Source organism: Pecten maximus, chromosome 19, assembly GCF_902652985.1.
Source record: "Pecten maximus chromosome 19, xPecMax1.1, whole genome shotgun sequence".
Lineage (NCBI taxonomy): Eukaryota > Metazoa > Mollusca > Bivalvia > Pectinida > Pectinidae > Pecten > Pecten maximus.
Window position 1 is genome coordinate 23,342,072 of NC_047033.1, and position 12,279 is coordinate 23,354,350.

A 12,279-nucleotide genomic window follows, 5' to 3' on the forward strand; every position below is an offset into this window, starting at 1 on the left:
TAGATTTTCCCGGTATCAGTATCCTTATCCTTTTTTGTATTAATTTACTTTAGCTTGGGAGCCAATATTATTCATTTTGCTGTATCATACGAACACGTTATGCGAAGGCAAATAAATAAATTTGTTGATGTGTAAGCATTCAAAGGCATAACGTTAAGTTAAAGCATTTACTTATATATCGGAATCTATAAAAATGGTAGTTTTATTGCTACTGGTGTGCGTCTTCGGCAGTATGCTTCAGTAAGGTAACAATATAAATGACGAAGGAGAGAAAAAAACTTCGTGACATCCCGAAATACATACACTACACATGAATCTCGCACACATGGGAGGCCTTTTTTAAACGACAATGCAAAACAAAAACAAATCACTATTTTGATTGTTTAATATTCCCACTGGAGTACGCCAAGGTACTCTTAAGGTAGTATACCTATGTAAATGAAAATTTTAAGTTCTTCATGCTTAGCATCTTTGGAGTAGGACGACTAGTACTGTCGATAAAATGTGACAGTGTGGTGACTTGCTGGTTGTCTTCGGCAATAAATTGAGGTAGAACTATAAAGACAGCACAAGAAGATCGCAAACTGATAAAATCTTCAAATAAATGACCATAGCTGTCTTCTTTTCTGTCTTCTGTTTTTACTCATTTCATTTTTATTTTATGTCATTTTGGTAATGCCCTGCAGGTATGGCGTAAGAATTGTTTGGGTTTGGTTTGATTTGTTTAATTTCCTATCAACAGCTAAGGAACCCCCTCCCCGCGTGTTCGATATGCATAATCGTGCAGGGCATCGTAAGAATGGTACTCGCTGTCCCTATTAATAAAGCTCATGTGGATTGGTCATATTGCACAAAAATCATGTCGTTATGGTCACAAGTGTCTATAGCAGGTAGTGCGAGATTTTCGTTTGACCTTGAATTGCGGCTATGAATTATGTTGCACAAATATGAAATATACAGAGGCATTTCAATTACTAAAAATGCCCACATTAGGTACTATTAACACATTTGGGCACATATAGTTAAAAAGTGGAGTTTGGGGTTATTTTCAGAAATCTGAATATTTTACCGCAAAATCTGCTGTTGAATTATTTTTCCTAGAGACAGGCTACTTGATATGACCAGAGTTCTTTACAGTGTCTGATAAGACCGTTTTTGAATATTGAAATGCCTTCCTATATGCAAAAGTGCACCTGCTGACAGTCGATTATATAAACACATGACCTTTCAACTTCGTATGCAAATGAGGAATCTGGAAAGGCTCAGGGAGCAGTTTGAAAAATGATGTACTGAAGGAGGAATTCGGCGATGTTTTCAGGGATTATTGAGTTTTTTATGTAATAATTCGTATTGAGTGACACGGTAGGTTAAAGAAGACTGTTTCTAAATGACGGTAGTTTTGCCGATATACAGTTATGATAAAGTTTTTTCCGCTTAGTCACTTCAATAACGATCTGATGTACATGTCATGTTTGCAAAAGGTATAACGATAAAACGGAATTCAATAGAATAACAATTTATTCGTGTCAAATCAAATAACTGTTTAGATTTAACACAGATGATATGTAAACGTTACAAAACCATTACCTTATCTTGGACACATAAAATACTGTTTGATAGGCCTACTTACGTTTTACCGATAACCACGCCATTTCCACGTGTATTAGCACAGGAAGTTGGGTTGCGCACTTGCGTATAAAATGTTACTGTTGCTGAGTTGGCGTGTTATCCGATTTAATAGACAGCACTGACCGTTACGGTCGTACTCTGAACACCTCGACAGTAATTACGCTATTGTTTCAGCTGTTTAAAAATTTAATAGGCACCGGTGACTGTTGTAAAAATAGCACTTATAAAAAGCGGATGAAGGAAGTATATTGTAGTGAAAGATCAAAATTTGGCACTTTGAATAGAAAAGCCAAACGTCGTTATCAATTAAGCGAGCAATTAAAACTACAGGATCTACATAAAAACAATTCCGGTAAAATGTGGCGGGAAATAGGAAAGCTTGGCATGGCCAACTAACGAATGTCTAAAATTCCAATGGAGGTGGTTAATGATGGAAAGGTAATTTGTGATATCCCAGATGTTCTCCAGTATTGGAAGTCCAACTATGAGTCTCTCTACAATGCGACGCCCGTTAACTCTGATTTTGATGAAATGCATTTGAATTATGTAAATCGTCAGCTACAGGAGTCCAATTTTCCGAGTAATGTTGACATATCTATTCTAAATATTCCAATTACTTATGAGGAGGTTCAGAGTGCGGTTTATCGAGCAAACCTCAGAAAATCAACCGGTGTCGACTGTATACCTGCAGAGGTTCTACGTAATAAAGCCTGTATTGATATGTTGTTCAAAATATTCTCATATTGTTTTGAGCGTGGTGTAATTCCATCGGAATGGTCCAAGTCTATTATTTATCCTATTCCTAAACCGGATATGCAGGATACCAAGGATCCTTTAAGCTACAGAGGATTATCACTACTGTCTATTCCCAGTAAAATGTACACTGATATTCTTGGAGTACATCTCAATAGCTGGTTAGAGCAAAATAATATCATCTCCGATGAACAGAATGGATTTAGAAAAAAGCGAAGTTGTTTAGACCATAAACATTCGTTATATAGTATTGTGAACAGTCGTAAATTATCTAATTTTCTACAGTCGTGTGTTTCGTCGATGCGAGGAAAGCTTTTGACAATGTAAACCAAAAATGTCTATGGTTTAAGTTACTAACCATTGGTGTTTCCGGAAAAATGCTGGGAGCAGTTCAATCGTTATATCGGGATGTTAAATGTGCTGTGAGACTTAACAACCATCTATCGGAATGGTTCATTGTGTCAAAGGGGGTAAAACAGGGATGCGGAATATCCCGACACTTTTTGCTATATATATTAATGACCTCGTACATGATATAAATGGTCTAAACTGTGGTATACCAGTGGATGATATATATATTTCACTTCTCCTATATGCAGATGACATCGCACTTATGGCCCCAGATGAACACATTCTCCAACGTATGTTAGAAAAGCTCAGCGAGTGGTGTATTAAGAACCAAAGTGACCACTTTAGGAACCCGTCGGTGCCTCAATCTGTCAGGAAATTTACCTGTGGTGACCTTGATATTTTGATCGTGGATCGCTATAGGTACCTAGGACTATGGCTCACTGAACACTAGACATGACTGTCACAGTACGCGAACTGTCAAAATCAGCTGGTAGAGCATTGTGTGCTTTATATATACTAAATTCATACTAGCTGGTGGAATGTCATACTCAGTTTTTAAATCACTATATGAATCCCTGGTTGAACCTGTTCTATTTTACGGCGCGGGTATATGGGGTATTAATACATGTAAGTACAAACTGTGCAAAACAAGGCCTGCAGATACTTTCTCGGTTGTGGAAAGAACGCTTCAAATACCGCGATTCGTGGCGACATGGGCTGGGATTCTTGTATGGTTAAACAAAAACTTGAAGTATGCAGATTATGGTTGAGACTACGTAATACTGATACAGATCGTATAACTAATAAGATAATGTATGGTCCCTGTCTTTTAGAAAGAGTTGGGAATGTAGAACATTGAAATTTCTCCAGGAACGTAATCTTAATGTGTTTTTACTACAAAATGTTATACAAGTCATTGTTTAAGATAGAGAGAATTGGTTGGGATATTTATGGAATGATAATGGTAATGAGAATGGAAACAAACTCAGAACTTATAGAAAGTATAAATATTTTGTAACACCTGAACATTATGTTACTACGATTATGAATAGGCACCACCGTAAATATTTAGCAAAATTTCGCTGTGGAAATTTAAAATTAAATATAGAAACTGATCGGTACACTGTTCCGAAAACCCCTTTACAGGAACGAATTTGTCAATTGTGTAATGTAATTTGATTCTCACCAAAAACTTTTTATTTTTAATGAATACTGATGTCCTACAATGTTCTTTATCTGGTGTTTTATATAAAATGTACAGGAGACGGTATTGTTTTTAATAATATTTTTCTTTTATTAGAAATTTGGTCGTTTTTTCCAGTATATTTATGTCATATTATAATGTGGCATTACAACCGTACAATAATGTATAATATATAAGGTAAAATGTATTTCGAAAAAAAATATTATTCTTTTGCCCAGTAATATCTGGGCCTAATGAGTTTCAATTATATGAACATTAATTGTTACATTAATACTAGAATTCATTCAATGTTCTTCAGTCTTAGGCTGAATAGATGAATATTTAAATAAGATTTATTGTATATTACCTGCAACTACGAGTATAATACTACATGTATATGCAATAAGAAGCATTGTATACTCATTATTGTTACTTTTTTAAAATAATGGAAATTTTATTGTAGAATGATGTGATATAGTGTCTCATAGGTCGAAGTCGGCCGAGTGTTTTAATGATATTGAAACATGTGACACTTAAATAAACTATTTACTTACTTACTTACTTACTGTTTCATTTCTACGCCTGTAAAAACATCAGCCAATTACCTAGGGGGTCCAACGTGTTTGGTATGATGAGCGCGTATTTTGGTATGAGAAGATCAATATGGCTGACAAACACCGCTTCAGACCCCACCGGTGAGTACAAAATCCTTGATATTTCGTTAACATAGACTATGACAGATTAATGGTGATTGCGTTTCGGTGACAAAATGTTTGCAGTTTCCAATCATTTATGATATATTTGCTGACAGTATATGGTTTAGAAGTTATTGAGCAGTTAACGCGATATTTTGAGACAAAAATCAACACCTCGCACCTATTTTCCACTAGATTGATACTTTCAAGTCGAGTTGAATAGCATTGTAGCACATATAATCAACTACTATCACTATCGAACCATAATCAAGCCAAATTCGACTCGCTATATTGCCCTATGTACTTTTGGTACAGGAAACATTTTTGTTTAAAAAAATATCTTTTTGCCTCGTTGCCGCTTGATTTCACTCACAAGTCGTGGTGTGCGCAGCTAATGAGAACCACAACTTGATTGACCAATCACAACCACAGAAAAAATTTGGTTGCCATGGTTACTGGTGACTACTCTATAGGTTTTTCTTGTCCGGACAACTGTTAAACTTGTGAACCGATTTTCATAAAACTTAACGGGAATGTGCAGATGTGCATGCAGCTGTTTAGATTCCAATTTTTTTTTGTTGCTATGGTAACTGGTCACTATTAACAGGTTTGAATTGTCAAGATAACTCCTCTTAAACTTTAGAACCGATTTTCAGAAAAATTAACTGGAATGTTTTGGAACATGTGTAGATGTGCATGCAGCTGTTTAAATTCCTAAATTTTTGTTTCCATGGCTACTGGTCACTGTTAACAGGTTTTTATTGTCAAGACAACTCTCCCAAAAACTGTCAACTGATTTCCACAAGAAAAGCATATATTACAGCCATTCTGAATTTCAGAAATAAGGGCATGCACAGGTTATCTAAGTTAGCCTCTAAATAACAGTTCCAGTTGTCCATTGACACATGCGGATTGCGGCGGTATTAGTCAGCCATCCTGGCGACAGTTCTAGTTATATTGGTGATTATGCATTGATTGTGTGATTTATTTATTGTGGATCTGATCAATATTAGAGTTTTAAAATCAAAAATATATCAATGTTTACGATTGCCAGATTAGAAGTAGTCTGATCCCATGTGTTTATCTATAAATCACACTGTAAATGCCCCGATGTGACCGGGTGGGGTGTCCTGCTGGTTGTCGGCAGTATGCTTCAGGGAGTCCAAGCCAATACATCTTCAGATGGAAGGAGGAAGATGTTAATCTTCTGAAGAAAGCGAATAGAGCAGAGATGATTCAGCAGCATATACCGGATCCATCAGAGGCAGACGTTGTGCGCCACATCAAGTACGACGAGCTGGCCTTACACTGTCGTCGGGTGACCAGAGGTAGAAAGTAAACCGCTGAGCTCATCAGCGCCCTAATCATGGCCATGGATGGTGACAAGGGACTAAACATCCTTGGTTTGGTTTGGTTTGGTTTATTTTGTTTAACGTCCTATTAACAGCTAAGGTCATTTAAGGACGGCCTCCCGTGCGTGCGACATGCATGCGCGTGGTGAGTGCGTATGTGTGTTTTGGGAGGCTGTGGTATGATCGTATTAAGTCTCCTTGTGATAGGCCGTTTTGTTTGACAGTGTAAGGATGCAGGGAATTTGGACTAAGTAGTCGTCGCATGTAGCATGTCTCCAGGATCCTGATGGTGTTCAGCTGTATACCAAAGTTGGCACTGTCAGGAAAGGTGGTGTGGTGTTGCCGAAGTACCGTTGTGCCAGATGTTCCACTTCACTGGAGAGCTTTCATCTTCACCTGAACAGGTTTATTCCAGGTAAAAACTCATCAGATTATTTATTCTTGGATATATTATAAGATTTAAAAATCATTTGGTTCAGGTTTTTATTTTGTTCAATGTCCTACTATAGCGTAAACCACTTGACCACCACGGCCCCAGTTATCCAGTACCAACTATATATTTGTCTATTGGGTTTCAGTCAGATTGTTCCTCATTATCTAAATTACAGTCAAATAGGATACATAATACTAATCTTAATACATTGCTCTTAGCATGTAAACAGTGCAAAACAAAAACGGTTCTGTATGCATAATCTCTTGAGAATTGACAATTTTTTTTGAAATATTCATGTTCAGGTTTCAAATGTTTTATACTGAAAGGCATTCCATGGTGGAAATATATAATCTGTTTGAACAGAACATATTATTTTTCAGTCTATTATCTGTTGAATGTATTAATCTAATTTTAAATTCTTTTATAGGTACTCTTGCAAGCGATGTAAACTTCCAGGATTACATGCTGGATGGTATATATCGCTGGAACCAGGACAGACACAGAGTGACAACAACTCAGCGGATGGTAGTCTGCGCCACTCTGTCAACCGTCTATCACAGGAAATCCTGGGGAAAGACTTGAGTCCAAACTCAGCAGTCCCTGGAAGGTACACAGGTACATCAAATAACTTCTTTTTATGCCTTACCGTGGCATATGGCGTCCATCAACAATTGACTTCTCAGAATTTAAGCAAATTTGGTAGGAAGCATCCCTGCGTGGCTAGTATTCAAATTTATACAAATGATGGGGCCGACTCCAAGGAGCCTCAGGGATTGGGCAAAAGGGAGCATTTTGACTATATTGCTATGAAAGACTTAACCATATATAGAGTAACAGAGCACACGATTAATTTAATTTAAATCACTGCCTTCGCTAGGGATAGAAACCGAGACCTCTGGATTACTAGACTTATGCTAGTATTTACCGAAGTTACAGAGGATTGCTGGGCATCAAATGATTAACAAACACATTCATGGTGTAAAATTAGGCTCAGAGGTCTTCGTTTCAATGTTTTTGGTTGGAATTCTTTAAACTAACAGAGGAACGAATGTAATTAATCAAAACAAACCCATACCAGTATATTGTGACAGCACTGGTGTGAATGACAATTAAGATTATTCAAATGAAGGCTTTTGGCCTTCACTCATGGTCACATGAGTCAAATATCCCGAGATATTATACATGTAAAGCAAAGCTCACTTTTAAATATTCTGTAGGGTTTGGCATGAATGCCCCTATAAATGGTATTAATATTATATTTCTTTTTTATATTTCAGGTGAACTCATCTGCTTGGAATATTTATATTCTCAGTCAACTGGTGTCCCTGTACAATACCTGGCGACAGTCAGATCTATTGAGGATACCATGGAGGATGAGGAGGATGTTTCATGAGGAGGATGAAGGGTTTGAGGAATCCTTGGTCTTTGAGGATCTGACCATCCCTTCATTGAAAGCAGCAGCATCTCACATAGCAACCACTGCCAAGCCCTTTTTAGAGATATCAACAGAAGAGGAATACCAGGAGCTAGTGAGAGGTTTGTATTTATCTTATACCAGAACAAGATCTAATTGCCTTTATAGTCTAGGAATCACCTGTGTGGAATTCGCATATATATTTCTTTGTGTGATAATTCCCCTGTATGATCAAGGCTTATGATAGAAATAGAGAAAGATTATCCTACAAAACACATATCTCCATGGGGATGCATTAAGCTAATTAAAACGTTACTAAGTTTCTTTTTGTATTTAATTCATATTGAAGCAACTAAATGTTTTAATGTACAAATGTATTAAACAATATTTTGTTTCACCTTCGATTCCTTTTATCTCATTTTTGTGCAGTATCATCACATCACAATTGATTTTCAGGCCACTATACACTAGTAACAAATTAAAATAAAATACACGAGTTATTTCACTTGGTAACTGGCTAATTAAAAAGATCAAGCTTAAAGCAATAAACTATTTAATTAAATTGTTCAGAATGACCTTGTTCCTGATAATGTGCCCGACTACTCCCCAACCTGACAAGTTTCTTGTTGACACTGAGAGAGCAGGCCACTGGCTTCAGTACAAACCAGGCGCTCAATGTCATCAGGCTGTGGGAATCTTTGTCAGACTTTGACAAAACCAGGACACGGTTTCCCCAAAGGTTCTCGTCAGCTGGGTCGGGACGCTTGAAAAGCCCGAAGAAAAATGTGGCGCTAGGAGGGACCAGTATAGAAAGGTTATTATAATACTGCTAAGTTATTCCTTTTCATCAACGGTAGATTAACCGTGTCAACATTTGCATTTAAAATACACTCTTTACACTGTTATTGCGTAAGAATTGTAGCTGCTGCCCCCATTGCATGATCGTAAGAGGCGACTAAATTTGGGATCTTATCTTTTCTCTTCTTAACTTTCTTCTTCCTAACGTCTCCCTTTGACACTGCCTAACTTTTGGCCTTTAGTTGAGCGTTCGCCCCTGTGAGGAAGGCTTTGTGTTCTGTCCCCTGGTCGAGACATACCAGAGTCTTTAAAAATGGTAGTTGCTGCTCCTGCTTAGCGTTCAGCATGCACGGATTGGGACGACTGGTTCGCCCGTTGTCAGTATGTGACCGGGTGGGGTGTCCTGCTAGGTGTCTTCGGCAGTATGCTTCAGTGAGGTGACACTATAAATCGGCAAAGGTTCTGGCCTATCACAAGCGGACTTAACACGAACATACTGCAGCCTCCCAAAACACACATACATACTCAACACACGCAAGCATGTCGCATGCACGGGAGGCCGTCCTTAAATGACCTTAGCTGTTAATAGGACGTTAAATAAAATAAACCAAACCAAACCAAATCAGATACTGTGGAAAGAGAGACAACATCATTTGATGAATGGAGGGCAAGTTTAAAAGAAAGAGGTGTTGCCAGGAAAAGGAAAGGACCACAGTAGAGTCATGTAAAGTCTGCAACAGGGCAGCTAGTTTCCACAGTACAGCCTCCGCAGTCAACTGTTGCTACCATACATGTATATGTAAGTCAATTTGTGGAGAAGAAAATGGTAGCAACAAAAGCCATACAAATTTAATGCTGCCTGCCGTATGACAAATATTTCTTTTGATATTGTGATAAAGTAGAAGGTTCCAAACCCTTGCAAAAGCAGAGGAAATTTTTTATGACTTTTTGAACTTATTCCAATTTTGTCATATATGTTAACATTTTCATGAAATTGAGTAAAAAATGTTAGTTTTTGATAAATCTGAGTCATGAAGCAAGTTCTGCAAAGAAGACAACGCTTCCATAGTTCAACTAAAGGGAATGATTTCCTTCTTCTTGGAAAGAGATCCGAGTTCAAATTTCGGTTGAAGTAATACATACGTGCAGTTCTTGATATTTTATAACACGATCTGCTGTCATCAAATGGATATGTTCTTATTAACATTCGTGTTTGAAAAGATGAAAGATCAAACAGATTTTCTATGAAACACACACTCTTTGTGTTAACTTGTTCATTCAATCTTATTTTCAGTCATTCGTTTGTTTTTACTTTCTTTTTTCCATTTTTCTTTTTCCTTCCTCTTTCTTCTTTCCCTCTCTTCTTTCTTCTCCCCCTCTCTTCTTTCCCTCTTTTCTCAGTTTTTTTCACTTTTCTTTTTTTTTCTTATATTTTTCATGGATCAGATCTGGAGACTAATGAGACCAACCAACCAATTGTTTTCCCATAGACTTTAGTGTTAACGTTTTGGATTATTTCATAAAAATTCTTGAATTGAATATGACGATTATGGTTTATAACAAAAGTTTAGGGTCTGATATAACACCTAATCAAAAAAAAAAGTTGGGTCCTTCAGCTCAAATTTTCTCCAGGGTAGCCATTTTGAAACTAGGTGAATTTCGCAGTAAAAATTCTCAAAACTCTTAAATGTTTACCTGTTTACTATTATTACGTGAACTTTTGGGAAAAAACCGATCGAAATTTATATCAACATTTCTTATTGATAGTTACCTATCAGGCTACATATCTATTTTCTCACTTCAGAACATACTGGCCAATCTGTGACTGCCAGACATTTTATCCTTGGCTCAACGTTCTATACACAGGGGCTGTTTCAAAAATATATTTTTTCAATTGGTTGGTTGTTCCCTAATGGACTACGGCCTTACCACAGTAGGTAGCGCGTCAGTCTCATAATAGTAGCCTCACGTGAGGTAAAAAAGGAAGTTGCATAATGGGCAAACGACCTTAGTAGTTGATATGAAGTTAACAAAATAAACCAAACCAAACAAACACTAACATACCGCAGCCTCTAAAAACACACATACTACACAGGAATCTCGCACACAGTAGAGGGTGTCCTTTAATGACAATGCAAAACCTAAACTAACAGAATCCGTATTTTGATTGTTTAATATTCACATTTGAGTACGCCAGTTTCATATTCACACTGGACTACGCCAAGGTGCTCCTCAGTTAGTCTGACTATATAAATGATTAAGTTGTTACTCTTACCGAAAGCTCAGCATCTTAAGAGTAGGACGACCAGGATTGTTAATATAATGTGATCGAGTGCGGTGGCTTGCTGACATTAGACTTCAGTGCGGTAGCACTATAAAGACGTCATAAATTGTATTCAGATATGGCCTTGTTCGCTTTTAAGCTTGGAGCAAAGCTGAAAATAACGTGTTTTCAGCCATTCACAAGTATGTTGCCGACCGTATTTTTCGTAAATAGATTTGTTCTAAAACACGCATTTATCATTGGTGTCTTCGGCGGTATGCTTCAGTGAGGTAGAACTATAAATCGACAAAAGTTCCGGCCTATCACAAGGAGACTTAACACGAACATACCGCAGCCTCCCAAAACACACACACGCATCCACCATCCCATGCATGCCGCAAACACGGGAGGCCGTCCTTAAATGACCTTAGCTGTTAATAGGACGTTAAACAAATAAAACCAAACCGCAGCCCCCTACAAACAAACATACGCACTCACGACACACATGCATATTGCATGCATGGGATGCCGTCCTTAAACGACCTCAGCAGTTGATAGGACGTTACGCAAATAAAACCAAACCACACCAAACATTGTTCATCAAGTTATCCCTGAAACTGTTTAGGAATAGAGGCCAGATAAAAAAAAGACGCGGGTGTGACATGTCGCCTCGGATTAGTTACAAAAAAATTTTAGTGTTCAGGGGAAAATTTAAGCTGTCAAATAGCATTGTTGTTGCTCCTTTTATGTTAGTCACCAACCCATGTGTAAATCCGTAGTATCATGCACAGCACTGAAAAAAGCGAAATGCATGATGGGGAAATATTTAAAACAGGTATTTTTGACACTTGTGGTACCATCAAACATTATTGTTTGATACATTATTTATTTTCGCTTGTAATATATTTCTTTGGTGTAATGTATATTTCTAAAGTGGAACTCATATGTAATTATAATGGAAACATAAATAGCATGGATTATGACGTATGTGCCTTGGTAGCGCAGTAGGTAGCGCGTCAGTCTCATAATCACTTACAGAGCGATCTGAAGGTCGTGAGTTCGATCCTCACCCGGGGCATTTATTATTTTTATTTGTTTCTAAAGGTTTTTTCTGTCCATAATGTGAAGTTTTACTGGGTAAATTTGTTCCACATGGTCGGTTAAGATTCTGTTATTTAAAGATAAGAAGTTGTCAATACATCTTTAGGTTAAATGTAAAATCAAAGCGCTGCTGTTTTGAAATGCAAATTATTCGCACGATTTTGTCTTGATTACAAGACTGTTTTCCATTTGCTTATTTCGTGTTCTTCTGTGGTTGTCTTTTTCGCACCCGTTCTCGTATTTTTTTCGAAGTTGCAGAGAACATGTACATCAAAACAAGAAAACAGCACTCAGTCTCCCCAAAAAT

At 37.3% G+C, this 12,279-nt stretch overlaps 1 protein-coding gene and 1 non-coding gene across 2 annotated transcripts; both read left to right on the top strand.

The window, feature by feature from the left end:
- The first annotated feature begins 6,156 nt into the window (after positions 1 to 6,156).
- LOC117317477 lies at positions 6,157 to 7,789 on the top strand. The gene is made up of 3 exons (XM_033872288.1): positions 6,157 to 6,378; positions 6,824 to 7,011; positions 7,674 to 7,789. Exons 1-3 carry the CDS (start codon positions 6,326 to 6,328, stop codon positions 7,787 to 7,789), a joined length of 357 nt encoding a protein of 118 aa, XP_033728179.1. The 5' UTR covers positions 6,157 to 6,325.
- A 4,072-nt stretch (positions 7,790 to 11,861) lies between these two features.
- On the top strand, positions 11,862 to 11,949 carry Trnam-cau. Its single transcript is given in 2 exon segments — positions 11,862 to 11,898; positions 11,914 to 11,949. It is a non-coding gene; the product is annotated as a tRNA-Met (tRNA).
- The last annotated feature ends 330 nt before the right edge of the window (positions 11,950 to 12,279 follow it).

Bases quoted from the DNA above. Each gene is read 5' to 3' on its own strand.
- LOC117317477 (XM_033872288.1), top strand. From the start codon at position 6,326: ATGTTCCACTTCACTGGAGAGCTTTCATCTTCACCTGAACAGGTTTAT. The intron at 6,379-6,823 runs GTAAAAACTCAT...ATTCTTTTATAG, and splicing joins CCTGAACAGGTTTATTCCAG to GTACTCTTGCAAGCGATGTA. The intron at 7,012-7,673 runs GTACATCAAATA...TTTATATTTCAG, and splicing joins AGTCCCTGGAAGGTACACAG to GTGAACTCATCTGCTTGGAA.